At 64.6% G+C, this 15,976-nt stretch overlaps 1 protein-coding gene across 4 annotated transcripts; it reads left to right on the top strand.

Annotated features, from left to right (window-relative positions):
• Window positions 1-369: 369 nt before the first annotated feature.
• PLXNB3 (plexin B3) lies at window positions 370-15,313 on the top strand. 4 transcript variants are annotated; one of them, XM_007993082.3, is made up of 36 exons: window positions 370-472; window positions 1,647-1,755; window positions 3,046-4,086; window positions 4,428-4,607; window positions 5,088-5,216; window positions 5,302-5,402; window positions 5,946-6,078; window positions 6,243-6,399; window positions 6,489-6,597; window positions 6,679-6,793; window positions 6,909-7,034; window positions 7,116-7,232; window positions 7,461-7,554; window positions 7,637-7,806; window positions 8,042-8,193; window positions 8,387-8,492; window positions 9,101-9,231; window positions 9,486-9,662; window positions 9,774-9,969; window positions 10,106-10,345; window positions 10,433-10,591; window positions 10,670-10,815; window positions 10,925-11,025; window positions 11,099-11,322; window positions 11,444-11,622; window positions 11,813-11,879; window positions 12,104-12,431; window positions 12,573-12,676; window positions 12,860-12,953; window positions 13,189-13,361; window positions 13,510-13,670; window positions 13,930-14,077; window positions 14,240-14,304; window positions 14,376-14,451; window positions 14,571-14,645; window positions 14,906-15,313. In XM_007993082.3, exons 2-36 carry the CDS (start codon window positions 1,711-1,713, stop codon window positions 15,008-15,010), a joined length of 5,724 nt encoding a protein of 1,907 aa, XP_007991273.2. In that variant the 5' UTR covers window positions 370-472; window positions 1,647-1,710; the 3' UTR covers window positions 15,011-15,313. The 4 variants fall into 4 exon arrangements, 3 of the variants coding, with proteins under 3 accessions (XP_007991273.2, XP_007991274.2, XP_007991272.2); XM_007993083.3 differs by having other exon boundaries at window positions 10,664-10,815; window positions 14,571-14,632; XM_007993081.3 differs by having other exon boundaries at window positions 10,664-10,815.
• The last annotated feature ends 663 nt before the right edge of the window (window positions 15,314-15,976 follow it).

The raw sequence follows: 15,976 nt of genomic DNA, 5'->3' as shown, positions 1-15,976 counted from the left end.
TCAAGGTCATGTAGCCTGATGGTGAAGAGAAGGGGCCCTGTTGTTGACTCAGTCTTGCTACATACTGTGTGACTTTATTCAAGTTTCCTAACCTCCTGTGCCTCAGTTTCCCAACCTGTGTTTGTTTCTGAATGGTGCCAGTGCCAAGCCCAAGCCTGGCATCCAGTAGGTGCTTCGTGCCAGGTTATGGAATGCCCGCCCGATAGGAGGGCGCTGCCTTCTCTCACCTGCTCCAGCCAAGTGCCCACAGTCAGTCCTCCATCATGCCCACTGCGGCCAGCAGAGGGCAGCAGCGCCCTGCCCTGCGCCACTGGGCAAAGGGGCGGGCAGAGAGAGGTTGGGCTGCCTGGCCAGGCTTGTTGGGATGAGTCGGGCTGGGCACGATTGCATTGTGAGGAGGGAGGCTGGGGCTCCGTGAGACGTGCTCCTGGCACTGCCAGCTACTACTTGGCCCTCGCTGGTGGCCCGCCAGGTAGGCAAGAGCTGGGGCAGGCTTGGGCTTGGGGTGCCGGGGCTACCAGGCTTCAGGCCAAGGCAACAGGGTGTGCTTAGGCCAGGGGGAAGCAAGGGTCTCAGGGCCAACTGGCTGGGGTCAGGCAAGAGTTCTCGGGCGCCGGCCCAGCCTGACGACCGCACTAGGTGCCTGAGAGCACAATGTCCCCCAAGGGGTAGCCCTGGGGTTAGGAGGTGGGGAACCGTGTTTCTTCTCCGAAATGGGAAAGCCAGCACCAGCCCCGGGCAGAGTACAGGGTAGAGAGGCTGCCTGCCTGGCTCCCCACCCCCACAGCCACCCAACTGGCCCAGCCAGGTGGCAGCAACCCGCTGCCACCTTGCCCTGGAGCCTACTGCTGCCGTGCTGTGAGGAAGAGACCCCATCCCCAGTGCACCTGCTCCTGTGCCACTGGCCAGGGTGGCCTGTGAGGGTGACGGGGGGCTAGCTGCTAGGTGCCCCTCCCTTCCCCACCCCCTGCACGGATGGCGTCTAGGCCAGCAGGATGGTGCTTCAGGGGGTGGGGTGGACAGCCCTGGCCTGTGGACCCTCTGCCTCAGCCCATCTCAACCAGCCTCCTCCTGTGGTCCTGCTTGCTGCCACCATGCTGTACCTGGCACCACTTCACCAGTCCCCAGGGGCAGGGCTGGGCCGGGGGTGTGGGGGAAGATCTTTTGGACAAAGGCAGGCATTGAGGGCCAGGACTGGCACTTCACCCAGGCCCCAAGGCTATCAGCCTTGGCTCTGAAGCCCACCCCGTGCCCTTCACAGGGACCCAGGGGAGTCAGGGAGGGGCATGCTTAGTGACATAGGGGTTGCAGGGCCAGAGGGGGAGGGCTGGCTGGAGGAAACCCCGGCCCTTTGTCCCCAGATCCCGGGGGTGGCTCCCTGAGGGTGGGAAGTGGCAAGGAGCCCCCTGTCCAGAACAGCCCAGTGGGGGTGGCAGCACCAGCGAGTGGGGCCCCGGCCTGGCCTCTGGACAGAGGGAACATTGTTGTGGTGGAGGCAGGGCTGCCTTGGCCTGGCCACTATTGACAAAGCTGCCAGCTGTGAGGGAGCCCGGTCGCCAGGCCCTGGGCGCCACCCCCACCACCGCCCCTCCTTCCCCAGGCCAGCTCGAATGGGGCTGAGCCTCAACTGTCTCCCTCCCACTCAGGACAATGCCCCCCACAGCCATCTCATGCCCATCACCACTGCCCTGGGGCAGCTGAACTGAGCGGATGTGCCACGCCACCCGGGAGACCCCTCTGCTGCACCACTTCATGGTAAGTGCCCAGGCCCAGTGTCCCCAAAAATGTTCCTGGGAGGGGCAGGGTAGGGCAGGATGGCTCTGGCCAGGGCCCAGGACATACAGGCTGCAGTCTTCCTCAAGGCAGACACTGCCACAGATAGCCCGGGGTCTGCAGGAAATGTCCCTGCTCTTCCTGCCTGTGTTCCTGAGATAAGGGGCCTCTGGGCCTTCCTCCAGGCGCTGCTCTGCCCTGAGTCCCAGCGGCCCCACTCTTGGTTGGCATGTGACCACACACCCAGGGCAACATCTCTCTGTGGGGGACAGCAGGGACCACAGCAGGGGCTGCTCTCACCTCTCACCCTCAGTGGCTCAGCCCCGGGGTCCCACCAGGCACACCCAGGAGCCATCTCCAGTCCGGCACCCCTCCCTGCCCCTCCCTGACCCCTCCCCCGGCCGAATCTCCTGGTCTGCTCTTCTCCCGGGACACTGCCACACTGAGCCCCCCTGTGCCAGGCCCTGAGAGACCCAAACTGCTGGGGCCCATGGGGCAGGAGCAGGCCTCCCCGCACCTCTGCAGCCTATGTTGTCTCTTGGCACCCCTGGCTTCTCCCAGCACCCCTACTGGCTTGCCCCAGTGCTTCCTCACCCCGGAGCCGGGCGCCAGCATGGAGCAGGCCAGCATGGAACTGACCCCTGCTCCTCGCTGACTTGCTCCTTGCTCAGCCCGCGGCTGCCTGGCTCTTTCCCCTAGCTGGGGAGGGTTCCTCCTTGCAGCCGGCCCTGGCTGTCCAGGGCAGATTTTCTCTCCCTGTCCAGTCCCTTGGGGCGCACGGTGGCCTCACTCCTCTCACTCCACTTCCATCTCTCTTGTCTGGGTGGTGGGCGCAGGGGCGCGTTGTGACACAGCTTCCGCCAGCCTTCCAGCTCCCGTGGCCTCCCTCCCTCCCCTGCCCGCTCTGTGACTCAGAGTCCCTCTGTTAGCGCTCTTGCGGCTTTCCAGGACCTGCCCCCCTTCAACAATCTACATGCATATAAAGTAGGAGATAAAAGAATTCTCCCCTTGTGTGCTTGTGCGTGCGTGCGTGCACCCCTCCCTGCCTCTTGCTCCAGCTCTTGGACGCTGTCTTTGTCCCTCCTTCTGTCCTCCTCTCTCTGTGCCCCCTCTGTCTCTTTGTCTCTGCCCACTCTCCCTCGCCCTCCATTTCTCTGCCTCCCCCGCTCCCTGGCCCTGAGCACCCTGGCCTCTCTCCACCCCGCCTTCCACCTTCCTCTGGTCTTCTATCTGCCTTGCGCTCCCACTGCCCTGACCTGTGCCCTCTCACAGGCCCCCGTGATGGCTCGCTGGCCTCCTTTCGGCCTCTGCCTCCTCCTGCTGCTGCTGTCCCCACCGCCACTGCCCTTGACAGGGGCCCATCGCTTCTCCGCACCTAACACCACTCTCAACCACTTGGCACTGGCGCCTGGCCGAGGCACACTCTATGTCGGCGCCGTGAACCGCCTCTTCCAGCTCAGCCCTGAGCTGCAGCTCGAGGCCATGGCTGTCACTGGCCCTGTCATCGACAGCCCCGACTGTGTGCCCTTCCGTGACCCGGCTGAGTGCCCACAGGCTCAGCTCACTGACAATGCCAACCAGCTGCTGCTGGTGAGCAGCCGTGCCCAGGAACTGGTGGCCTGTGGGCAGGTGCGGCAGGGTGTGTGTGAGACACGGCGCCTTGGGGATGTGGCCGAGGTGCTGTACCAGGCTGAGGACCCTGGTGACGGGCAGTTTGTGGCTGCCAATACCCCGGGAGTGGCCACGGTGGGGCTGGTTGTGCCCTTGCCCGGCCAGGACCTCCTGCTTGTGGCCAGAGGCCTGGCGGGCAAGCTGTCGGCAGGGGTACCACCCCTGGCCATCCGCCAGCTGGCAGGGCCTCAGCCCTTCTCCAGCGAGGGCCTGGGCCGCCTGGTGGTAGGCGACTTCTCCGACTACAACAACAGCTACGTGGGGGCCTTTGCCGACGCCCGCTCCGCCTACTTTGTGTTCCGCCGCCGTGGGGCCCGGGCCCAGGCTGAGTACCGCTCCTATGTGGCCCGCGTCTGCCTGGGGGACACCAACCTGTACTCCTATGTGGAGGTCCCCCTCAACTGCCAGGGCCAGGGCCTCATCCAGGCCGCCTTCCTTGCCCCGGGCACCTTGCTAGGGGCGTTTGCCGCGGGCCCAGGGGGCACCCAGGCGGCGCTCTGCGCCTTCCCCATGGCGGAGCTGGGTGCCAGCATGGAGCAGGCCCGGAGACTTTGCTACACAGCAGGCGGCCGGGGCCCCAGCGGCGCAGAAGAAGCCACCGTGGAGTACGGCGTCACGTCGCGCTGTGTCACGCTGCCCCTTGTGAGTGGCATGCCCTTCCACCCCCACTCCCTCTGTGATGGCTAGCATCTTTCAGCACTGGGCGGGGGTGCCTGCCCATGGGAAGTGCCAGCCAACCTCTCAGCCAGGGGTCGGCTGAGTCTCCAGGTCTCCTGCCTGCTCTCCACCCGTTTCTTTCCACCCTTCTCCCTCTGGATGCTATGAGCTTGCCAGGTGCCCTGGCCCTTCAGCCCTGATTGCTGGGCCTTGGGATCCTCCCAAGCCAGGGTGCCTGGCTGTCCTCCCACTGGCACCCTGGGCATGCCCCCTGACTGCCTCTTTGCCCTCTTCCGGGGGCTGATTCTCCACTCCCTGTCATGTAGGACTCCCCCGAGTCGTACCCCTGCGGCGACGAACACACCCCCAGCCCCATTGCCGGCCGCCAGCCCCTGGAGGCCCAGCCTCTGCTGAAGCTCGGGCAGCCAGTCAGCGCCGTGGCAGCCCTCCAGGCAGACGGGCACATGATAGCCTTCCTAGGGGACACCCAGGGCCAGCTGCACAAGGTGAGGGCCTGGCTTTGCTGTCTGGCTGGGTGTGCCCCTGGCCACAGAGGCTCAGGGAAGCCCCCAGAAACCTCCACCTCTTAGCCCACATCCCACAGTTGGGTTGGGGGGCTTTGCCACACAGTGACGGCTGGTGGTGGCTCACGGTGAAGGTAGCTGGGGTGGCTGGGTGAGGTGGGCAGGGTGTGGTGCCTCCTGGCGACCTTCCTGTCTCCCCATAGGTGCCCTCCCACCTGGCAGAACTGTCCCTGGTACGCAGGGCCTCACCCAGGGTGCCGCTGCTGCCCTGGTATCATGGTTCCCTGGAGAGTGTCCCAGACCTGAGGGTGCTGAGTGGGGGAAGCGATGTGTCCTCCCTCGATGGCCCAGCAGGAAGGGGAGCTGGCTCTAAAAAGGAGCCCCCACTGGGAGGAGGGCGTGTCCCTTGAACGGGCAACCTTTGGCCATCTGGCCCAGCCTTGTCCTTGTCCCCCCACTCAGGTCTTTCTCCACGGCTCCCAGGGCCAGGTTTACCACTCCCAGCAAGTGGGGCCTCCAGGCTCAGCCATCAGCCCAGACCTGCTGCTGGACAGCAGTGACAGTCACCTCTATGTCCTGACTGCTCACCAGGTGAGGGCCGTCCTTGGGCTGAAGGGGCCAGCACACGAGGCCCGAGTCTTGTGTCCATTGCCTCTCTGCTCTGCTGCCCCTCCAGGTGGATCGGATACCTGTGGCGGCCTGTCCCCAGTTCCCTGACTGTGCCAGCTGCCTCCAGGCCCAGGACCCGCTGTGTGGCTGGTGTGTCCTCCAGGGCAGGTGAGCACGGGGCCTGTGCCTAGGCTTGGGCCAATGGGTGGTGTGTGCCGGGAGGCTGCCCCTGGAAGCAGCCCTAGGTGTTTCGGGAGGCCAACCCTGCCTGTTGGAGAGACTTGGGACCACCACAGAGGTCACCCATCCTGCCCCATTTCACTGAGCCGTGAATCTGGTTGGCACCCCCCTTTTCCAGCACCACCCAGCCTGTGGGCTCCTCATCCCAGCAGCCCCAGCCAGGGTCCAGGACCCCCACACAGCTGCCCTCCAGCCCGTGCTGCACCCGGCATTCCCAGGAATCCTTTAAGGCAGCCCTGAGTCACTTTGCGTCCCTCAGCCCAGTCACAGCTCCTTTTTGGGGCTGGAGCCCATGCCTCGGCCATGAGGCCTGGCCTGCTTGGCCCCTTTCTCTCCGGGCACAATCCCCTTCACGCCTCCTGCTCATTGCACCCCACTGCACTCCAGCTGGGCCGGCCTCCCCAGCCCCGCTGTCGGTCATACTTGGAGTCTAGGACCCCCATGGTGACCTGATAGGCCCCTGCCTGGCAGGTGTACCCGGAAGGGCCAGTGCAGGCGGGCGGGCCAGCCGAACCAGTGGCTGTGGAGCTATGAGGAGGACAGCCACTGCCTGCACATCCAGAGCCTGCTGCCGAGCCACCACCCCCGCCAGGAGCAGGGCCAGGTAAGCTGCCCACCACCACTGGGCCCTCTGGGCAGCATGACCACTGCCTGGAGCATGAACCTGCCTCCCTTCGCCTCTCTCCCATGGTCTCTGCTGCCGCCCCCAGCAGTGGCCACCCCCTCTGCTCTGGCTCCATCTCCCTGTTTCTCCCCGCTGCGTCCCAGGTCACTTTGTCTGTCCCCCGGCTGCCCATCCTGGATGCAGATGAATACTTCCATTGTGCTTTCGGGGACTATGACAGCTTGGCTCATGTGGAAGGGCCCTACGTGGCCTGTGTCACCCCTCCCCAAGACCAGGTGCCACTTAACCCTCCAGGCACAGGTGAGTGGCTCATGGGGTAGGGGGCTGGGGTGGAAGCTGGAGGGGGAATGAACCACCTGACCTGTCCTGCCCCCACTGTCCCCTCCCAGAACATATCACTGTGCCCCTGGCCCTGATGTTCGAAGACGTAGCTGTGGCTGCCACCAACTTCTCCTTTTATGACTGCAGTGCCATCCAGGCCTTGGAGGCAGCTGCCCCGTGAGTCCCTGGGCCTGCCTCTTGGGGTAGAGGTGGCGACCCCAGAGGGCACTCAGCTGAGCAGCTGCCCTTCCCCTCCAGGTGTCGTGCTTGCGTGGGCAGCATCTGGCGGTGTCACTGGTGCCCCCAGAGTAGCCACTGTGTGTATGGAGAGCACTGCCCAGAGGGCGAGAGGACCGTCTACAGCACCCAGGAGGTGGGTGGGCCCGACCTTCGGGCAGAGACGGGGCTGTCCCTTCTCCACCTTTCCCAGGCCCGCCCGGTAGTAGGCCCTTTGAGTTCTAAAGGGTTGAAGGCTCTCGTTTTCCCAGGTGGACGTCCAGGTGCGTGGCCCAGGGGCTTGCCCACAGGTTGAAGGCCTGGCAGGTCCCCACCTGGTGCCTGTGGGCTGGGAGAGCCATTTGGCCCTACGCGTGCGGAACCTTCAGCATTTCCGAGTGAGCCGTCAGGAGGGAGGTGGGCAGGGCAGTGGGGTCTGCCAACAGCATGTCCACACTCCTGACAGCATCCTTCCCCAGGGCTTGCCTGCCTCCTTCCACTGCTGGCTGGAGCTGCCTGGAGAACTTCGGGGGCTGCCGGCCACCCTGGAGGAGACAGCAGGGGACTCGGGCCTCATCCACTGCCAGGCCCACCAGGTGAGAGGCTGCCCTCCAAACCCTCTTGCCCCCAAGCTTCCATAGACCCTCAGGAGTCTGCCATCTTTGTGGAGAGCCTGCTTGGGGCCCACTGCCTCTGTCCCTGGGCCCCAGTGTTGGAGGAGAGGCAGGGAACAATCACATTAATTCTAGGGGGTGGCCCAGAGAAGACAAGAGTCAGAGGTGCCCTGAGTGGGCACCCAGCCTGACCCCACATTCTGCCCACAGTTCTACCCCTCCATGTCCCAGCGGGAGCTCCCAGTGCCCATCTACGTCACCCAGGGCGAGGCCCAGAGGCTGGACAACGCCCATGCTCTTTATGGTGAGCCTGAGGGCAGCCAGGCAGGCGGGGCAGTGTGGGTGGCAGATAGGAGGCACTCAGCACACTGCCTGACCTTCCCTAGTGATCCTGTACGACTGTGCCATGGGCCACCCGGACTGCAGCCACTGCCAAGCGGCCAACAGGAGCCTGGGCTGCCTGTGGTGTGCTGATGGCCAGCCTGCCTGTCGCTATGGGCCCTTGTGCCCGCCGGGGGCTGTGGAGCTGCTGTGTCCTGCACCCAGCATTGATGTGGTGAGCCCCCGCCTCTAGGGTTGAGTGCGGGTCTCCTGCTGGGGCCCCTACAGCCCAGTGGCCCACTTCTCCTGCCCTGCACTGTCCTATCCTCCGTGGTCAGACCAGCCCTACCCCAGGCCCCCAAACCCCAGCAGCTCGGTCTGGCTGGGTTGGTTGGCCAGCTGGGCACCCGGCACTGTAGAGTGGGGTGTGGGTGCGGGGGATCCCATCTGCCATAATTTGCCTGCTGCAGGTGGAGCCCCTGACTGGTCCCCCTGAGGGAGGCTTGGCCCTCACCATCCTGGGCTCCAACCTGGGCCGGGCCTTCGCTGATGTGCAATATGCCGTGAGCGTGGCCAGCCGGCCCTGCAGCCCTGAGCCCTCTCTCTACCGCACCTCAGCCCGGTGAGGCATTTGGAGGGTGAGGATGGGTGGGGAGGCCCTCAGAGATGGCCACCCAGAGATAAGGCAGGCCTGTGGCCAAGAAACCTGGGGCACTGGGTCACGGGAGGGGTGGAGAAGGTGTACTCGGTAGCAGCTGGTGGGCTGTCCCCTGCGTCCCTGGGCCCTGAGCAGCTCCCAGGCCTCGGCTTTCCAGGATTGTGTGTGTGACATCTCCTGCCCCCAATGGCACCACTGGGCCCGTCCAGGTGGCCATTAAGAGCCAGCCACCAGGCATCTCAAGCCAGCACTTCACCTACCAGGTCAGTGGCCTCCCAGGTGCGCAGGGGAGGGTGGGAGGGAGGGCCAGGAAAGGCAGGCGCCTAATGAGGATGTCAAGCTGGGTCTGCGGGGAGCAGGAAGCGCCGCTGCAATGTCTAGGAGGGAAGCCACAGCATGTGAATGGAGGCGGGCAACCAGGCCAGTCTGGGGCACGAAGCTCTCGGGAAGTGTTGCCCTGGGCATTTGGTGGCACCGTTTCCCAGGCGGGAAGGCTGGGACAGGAGCGGTGGGGGCAGGGGCAGGTTCTGCTTGACCCATGCAGTGCCCCAAGGAGGCAACTGGATTTCAGAGTTCAGAGCTCCAGGTCTGGGGCTGCAAGCTGTGGTGTGGAGGAGGCTGTCCCAAGGGAGAGAGACTGGCAGTGAGGATAAAAGAGCCCCACTCCTACTCCCCATGTGGCAGGGGTGGGTGGGAGGAAGCTGCCCAGCGTGCAGTGGCCTCTGGAAGGAGGGTGTGGTCCACTTTGGCCCCAGGAGGTGAAGCCCAGAGATGACCTGCGCTTCAGAACCGGAGGACCTTGGGCATGGCCCAAGGGGGTGAAAGGGCCAAGCTGGGCTGCCTTGCCTACCCAGCCCACGCTGTTCCCCAGGACCCTGTCCTGCTGAGCCTGAGTCCTCGCTGGGGTCCCCAGGCAGGGGGCACCCAGCTCACCATCCGAGGTCAGCACCTCCAGACAGGTGGCAACACCAGTGCCTTCGTGGGTGGCCAACCCTGTCCCATGTGAGTCCCAGCCTGCTGCCTGCCGTCGAGTGGTGGGCACTCCCATAGGCCTCAGTGTCCTTTCTACATGGCGGGGGTGGGAGGTGGTTCATTCAGAGAAGTGCTTGCTGTGGCCAACCCCAGTGGTCCCTGCCCTTGTCAAGACAGGCTAAGTAGGGCTTCTCCTATGGGGGCTGGGCCAGGGCTGGGCCAGGGCTAGGGTAGAGGGGCGGTAGTTAGAGCCAAGATGAGAGATCCCGCTACCCATCCTGCAGCCTGGAGCCAGTGTGTCCGGAGGCCATTGTGTGCCGCACCAGGCCCCAGGCTGTCCCAGGAGAAGCAGCGGTCCTTGTAGTCTTTGGCCATGCCCAGCGCACACTGCTCGCCAGCCCCTTCCGCTACACTGACAACCCCCGGCTTGTAGCAGCGGAACCCAGTGCCAGCTTCCGGGGGTGAGGGTCAGCCCACAGGCCAGCCTGTGCACCAGGCAGGAGGGAAGGTGGGATGGGGGCTGGGCTGTGCTGCCCACCACTCGCCCACACCCAACTGCCATCCTGGCACAGGGGTGGGCGGCTGATCCGTGTCAGCGGCACCGGCCTGGATGTGGTGCAGCGGCCCCTACTGTCTGTGTGGCTGGAGGCTGACACAGAGGCGCAGGCTTCCAGGGCCCAGCCCCAGGACCCAGAGCCAAGGAGGAGCTGTGGAGCCCCTGCTGCGGATCCCCAGGCTTGTATCCAGCTTGGTGGGGGACTGCTGCAGGTGAGCCCCTCACCAGCAGGCAACAGGGCTGTCCCCGACCATACCCATGCCCGGTGGGGAGGGGGAGGGCAAGCTGCCATGCCCCTGGCAGTGCATAGCGGAGCCCAGCTCACTCCACCTGCGGCCGGCCCCACAGTGCTCCACCGTCTGCTCTGTCAACTCGTCCAGCCTCCTCCTGTGCTGGAGCCCTGCCGTGCCAGACAGGGCCCGCCCGCAGCGGGTCTTCTTCACCCTAGACAACATGCAAGTAGACTTCGCCAGCGCCAGCGGGGGCCAGGGCTTCCTGTACCAGCCCAACCCCCGCCTGGCACCCCTCAGCCGCGAGGGGTCTGCCCGCCCCTACCGCCTCAAGCCAGGCCACATCCTGGATGTGGAGGTGAGGGCCATCGCCAACCCCGCCCCGCCAGGCTGCTCAGGCCGCCTCTGTGGGGGCCAGTGGCTTAGGCTCCCATGTGTGTCCCAGGGTGAGGGCCTCAACCTGGGCATCAGCAAGGAAGAGGTGCGCGTGCACATCGGCCGCAGCGAGTGCCTGGTGAAGACGCTCACGCGCACCCACCTGTACTGCGAGCCGCCTGCGCACGCCCCGCAGCCTGCCAATGGCTCTGGCCTGCCGCAGTTCGTGGTGAGTCCGCACCCTGGGTGGGCAGGTGGGCCAGGTGCCGCCGGCATGCACTCAGGAGCCTTGCCCACCCAGGTGCAGATGGGCAATGTGCGGCTGGCCCTGGGCCCTGTGCAGTACGAGGCTGAGCCCCCGCTGTCTGCCTTTCCCGTGGAGGCCCAGGCAGGCCTGGGCATGGGTGCTGCCGTGCTGATCGCCGCCGTGCTCCTCCTCACCCTCATGTACAGGTGAGACCCGCCCACCCCCAGCACACTTCCCTCCTCGCCATTGGCAAGGGTACCCCAGCAGGCGGCCAGCCTGGCCCTGGCCCTGGCTGATGCTGGCCCTGGGCTGCAGGCACAAGAGCAAGCAGGCCCTGCGGGACTACCAGAAGGTGCTACTGCAGCTGGAGAGCCTGGAGACCGGCGTGGGGGACCAGTGCCGCAAGGAGTTCACAGGTGGGTGCGGAGGCAGCGGGGACAGGGTGCCCACAGGGCCTGAACTCACACCTCAGCTGCTCCTGGCCTGCAGACCTCATGACGGAGATGACCGACCTCAGCAGCGACCTGGAGGCCAGCGGGATCCCCTTCCTGGACTACCGCACCTACGCCGAGCGCGCCTTCTTCCCTGGCCATGGCGGTTGCCCACTGCAGCCCAAGCCCGAGGGGCCAGGGGAGGACGGCCACTGCACCACTGTGCACCAGGGCCTCACGCAGCTCTCCAACCTGCTCAACAGCAAGCTCTTCCTCCTCACGGTGAGGGCCTCGTGGCAGGAGTCCCCGGTGGGCAAGGAGGTGGGGCTGGGGAACTGCTGGCCTGAGACAAACGTGGGGGAAGAGTGGGGCTTCCCAGGATGAGCCTCCAACCCTTGCCCAGCTCATCCACACCCTGGAGGAGCAGCCCAGCTTTTCCCAGAGGGATCGCTGCCATGTGGCTTCGCTGCTGTCACTAGCACTACACGGCAAGCTGGAGTACCTGACTGACATCATGAGGACCCTGCTGGGTGACCTGGCAGCCCATTACGTGCACAGGAACCCCAAGCTCATGCTACGCAGGTTGGCCTTGACCTGGACCCAGTGGCGGGGGTGAGGGCTCACCACAGACCTGCCCCCATCGCACCCTGGGCGGGCTCTGTCCAGGGGTGCGGGGGGCCAGGAAGCCCCAGAAGGTTGCGGGAAAGAAAGTGAGATGTCCTCAGCAGGGACACAGGCACAAACGCCTGACCCTGTGGCCGGCTCTCTGCAGGACAGAGACCATGGTGGAAAAACTGCTCACCAACTGGCTGTCCATCTGCCTGTACGCCTTCCTGAGGGTGAGGGGCACTGTCCCGCTGCCCCCAGCCCTAAGTGGCAGACTCCTCCCCTCCCGCCATGTGGGGACTGCTGCCTGCGCCCTACCTGACCAAGGCCCAGCAAGGGGGGGCTTTGGAAAGGGAAGGACTTTGAACCCTCTCCCGGGCTGGAGGCGAGGCAGAGGCAAGAAGGGCTGCCATCGATCCCCTCACGTGGCTGATGCTGGCTCATCTTGGCAGTGCAGGAGGTGGCCGGTGAGCCACTGTACATGCTCTTCCGGGCCATCCAGTACCAAGTGGACAAAGGCCCCGTGGACGCCGTGACAGGCAAGGCCAAACGGACCCTGAATGATAGCCGCCTGCTGCGGGAGGACGTGGAGTTCCAGCCCCTGACACTGATGGTGCTGGTGGGGCCTGGGGCTGGCGGGGCCTCATGCAGCAGTGAGGTGCAGCGCGTGCCGGCCCGGGTGCTCGACACAGACACCATCACCCAGGTCAAGGAGAAGGTGTTGGACCAAGTCTACAAGGGCACCCCCTTCTCCCAGAGGCCCTCAGTGCATGCCCTAGACCTTGGTGAGAGAGCCAGCCCTGCCCACCCACCCCAGGGACCCTTCCCTACCCCTCCGGCACCTGGAGACCCTCATCTGTGCCTTACTATGAGCGTGGGGCATGGAGAGCAGGCTGTAGACTATCTGCATCCCTGACTCCCTCCAGAGTGGCGCTCGGGCCTGGCTGGTCACCTCACCCTGTCGGATGAAGACTTGACCTCCGTGACCCAAAACCATTGGAAGAGACTCAACACTTTGCAGCACTACAAGGTGTGAGCAGTGGCAGGGCAAGGCAGGGCAGGGCGGGGCTGGGGCGGGGAGGTCAAGGCAGGGCAGGGCGGGGCTGGGGGCAGGGCGGGGCTGGGGGCAGGGCAGGATGAGGCAGGGCAGGGTGGGAGCAGTGTAGGCGCCTCACTAGGGGTCAGCACAGCCTCTGCTCCCCATCTCTGCCAGGTCCCAGATGGAGCAACAGTGGGGCTCGTCCCTCAGCTGCACAGCGGCAGCAGCATCTCCCAGAGCCTGGCCCAGAGGTGCCCCTTGGGAGAGAGTGAGTCCCTCAGGGTCGGCCCCGACCTGGGGCCACTGGAGTCCAGGCTGGACAGGCAGAACTCCTGGCCACACATCTGCCTCAGCTTCATCCCCTACCCCACCGAGATCTTCTGCCCATCTCTCCTTCCTTTCTTCCAGTCCCCACCCTGCCCCACCTTGTCAGGGAAGTGGACTGGGCATCCCAGGCCAGGGGCAGGGGGCATAGTCCTGAAGCCAGGCTCCTGTGCCCTCAGACATCCCCACGCTGGAGGATGGCGAGGAGGGTGGGGTGTGCCTCTGGCACCTGGTGAAAGCCACCGAGGAGCCAGAAGGGGCCAAGGTGCGGTGCAGCAGCCTGCGAGAGCGGGAACCAGCGAGGGCCAAGGCCATTCCGGAAATCTACCTCACCCGTCTGCTGTCCATGAAGGTTGGTGCGGCCCGGGCGGCTAGGCCTGAGAGGAGGCTCAGCCACGGGTCCCCGACCGAACCAGGGAGTGGGAGGGGCAGAGGCAGCCTGGGCCGTGGATGGCCTCCACACCCTGCCCTCCACATGGCCCTTATCCCCTGCCTCGCAGGGCACGCTGCAGAAGTTTGTGGACGACACCTTCCAGGCCATTCTCAGTGTGAACCGGCCCATCCCCATTGCTGTCAAGTACCTGTTTGACCTTCTGGATGAACTCGCAGAGAAGCACGGCATCGAGGACCCAGGGACCCTGCACATCTGGAAGACTAACAGGTGCCTTTCCTGCTGCCCCACCCCTGCTGTGCACATGGTCCACTGAGTCCCAGAGGGACCAGGACATTCCCAGGGTGGATGCACCCACCTGCAGTTTCTGGAACTTACAGGAAGATCTGGGGCCCAGGTCACCTGGGCCACCAGGCCAGCTTCCAGTGGCCCCTGGCCCCAAGTGTGTTGCCAGTAGGCTGGAGCGCATGGGGCGGAGATCACGATGGCGGGCCAGGGCCTCACGCCCACGCCCACCCTGCGCCCCCAGTCTGCTGCTGCGGTTCTGGGTGAATGCCTTGAAGAACCCACAGCTCATCTTTGATGTGCGGGTGTCGGACAACGTGGACGCCATCCTTGCTGTCATCGCCCAGACCTTTATTGACTCCTGTACCACCTCGGAGCATAAAGTGGGCCGGGTAAGAGCAGTGCCAGCAGCAGCTGGCAGGGGCTTGAGGAGGAAAGTATTCTGGGGGAAGCCTGGAGGGCTCTGCGCAGAGCTCTGGGTGGGCAGTGGCAGCGTAATAGCGGCACCTTCACCTCCTAGCTCATGCCTAGCGCCTTCCCTCCCTCTGGAGCAGGATTCCCCAGTGAACAAACTGCTCTACGCCCGGGAGATCCCACGCTACAAGCAAATGGTGGAAAGGTGGGTATCAGAGGCATCGGGGCTGCGGGGAATGGGGGCTGCCCCACCCCTAAGTAAGTCTGTTCCTCCAGATACTATGCAGACATTCGCCAGAGCTCTCCGGCGAGCTTCCAGGAGATGAACTCTGCCCTGGCTGAGCTCTCCGGGGTGAGGCATGGCCCAGGGGGTGCGCCTGTCCACATGTGGGTGGAAAGACTAGCAGAGGGGGGACTGGGCTTGAGGACCAAGCTGGGACCTCACTGTCCCCCTCCACATGGTGCCCCCAGAGCTACACTTCTGCTCCCCACTGTCTGGAGGCTCTGCAAGAACTCTACAACCACATCCACAGGTACTACGATCAGGTGAGGCCCAGGGCACTCCAGAGGGGAGGCGCAGCGGAGCGGGAGGCCCGTGGACCCTCCCAGGGGAGCAACGGTGCCAGCCCATGCTGGCGGGGCCCAGGCTGGGGAAGGGACTCGGCTTTCATTCAGATTTCCCAGGAAGACCCCAGGCAGCCCCCACTGGATCCCCAGGCTCCTGCAGAGATGGAAGCAGGGTGGGTGGCCCTGGGCCAGCAGGCAGAGGGGCAGGCTCAGACAGGCACCCTCCTCTGCCTGGGCAGATTATCAGTGCCCTGGAGGAGGACCCTGTGGGCCAGAAGCTGCAGCTGGCCTGCCGCCTGCAGCAGGTTGCCGCCCTGGTGGAGAACAAAGTGACTGACCTGTGAGCTCTGGCTCAGACAGCAGCAAGCCGGATCCACCACCACCGCAGTGCCTTATGACCCCGGAACCGAGCCAGCCACTGAGGGGAGCTGGCAGAGCCTGGGGGCGCAGGGTGCACAGCCAGGCGCTGTGCCCAGCAGTGGGCTCCCTGCCTGCCACCTCCCCTGCCAGCCCACCCACCTTCCCCCCACCTGGGATTGTTTCTAATTTATAAGGACCCCCCCCTTCTTCCCCCTCTCCCCACTATATTTATTTGCCTGCTGGAAAATCACATCTGAAAATAAAATAGAAATATGTCTTTATTTTGAGATGGAGTCTTGCTCTCTCAGGCTGGAGTGCAGTGGCGTGATCTCGGCTTACTGCAACCTCTGTTTCCCGGGTTCAAGCAATTCTCCTGCCTCAGCCTCCCGAGTAGCTGAGATTACAGGCGTGTGCCACCACACCTGACTAATTTTGGTATTTTTAGTAGAGACGGGATTTCCCCATGTTGGTCAGGCTGGTCTCAAAACTCCTGACCTCAGGTGATCTGCCCGCCTCAGCCTCCCAAAATGCTGGGATCACAGGCATTAGCCACCACACCTGGACAGAAATGTCTTTTTACAAAGGGCCCAATTCCCAGCCCCTGCTTTTCCCTGCAGGAGCCGGCTCAATGCTCTCCTGACTGAGAGCCCCTCAGCCCCATGGCTATGACTCGCTACTCACAGACAAAGAGAGGCCATCAGGTACCCGGGCTTCACGTTCCCTCCACTCCCTGACCTCGCTGGCCCCTCCATCAATGCGTGGCCCACCCCTACCACTTCACGGACACTGGTACAGGAACACTGCACCAATATCTTACGGCAAGCACCCTCTCTGCCAAGCCCCCTCCCCTTCACTGGGACTCCTCTGTCGGGCCCCAGCTGGCCTCTCAGCTCCACTCTCACCCCTCCATTCCCTTGTCCTTGAAGTGGCCAGAGTAACCTTTTGCTGAG

Source organism: Chlorocebus sabaeus, chromosome X (genome assembly GCF_047675955.1).
Source record: "Chlorocebus sabaeus isolate Y175 chromosome X, mChlSab1.0.hap1, whole genome shotgun sequence".
NCBI classification, from domain to species: domain Eukaryota; kingdom Metazoa; phylum Chordata; class Mammalia; order Primates; family Cercopithecidae; genus Chlorocebus; species Chlorocebus sabaeus.
The sequence above is the reverse complement of the archived record's forward strand: the minus strand, read 5'-3'. Positions and strand labels throughout refer to the sequence as shown.

What these genes read in the sequence shown, in the direction of transcription:
- PLXNB3 (XM_007993081.3), top strand. Translation starts at nt 1,711, where the DNA reads ATGTGCCACGCCACCCGGGAGACCCCTCTGCTGCACCACTTCATG. An exon ending in CTCTGCTGCACCACTTCATG is followed by an intron (nt 1,756 to 3,045) that starts GTAAGTGCCCAG and finishes GCCCTCTCACAG; the next exon opens with GCCCCCGTGATGGCTCGCTG. An exon ending in GGAACCTTCAGCATTTCCGA is followed by an intron (nt 7,035 to 7,115) that starts GTGAGCCGTCAG and finishes ATCCTTCCCCAG; the next exon opens with GGCTTGCCTGCCTCCTTCCA.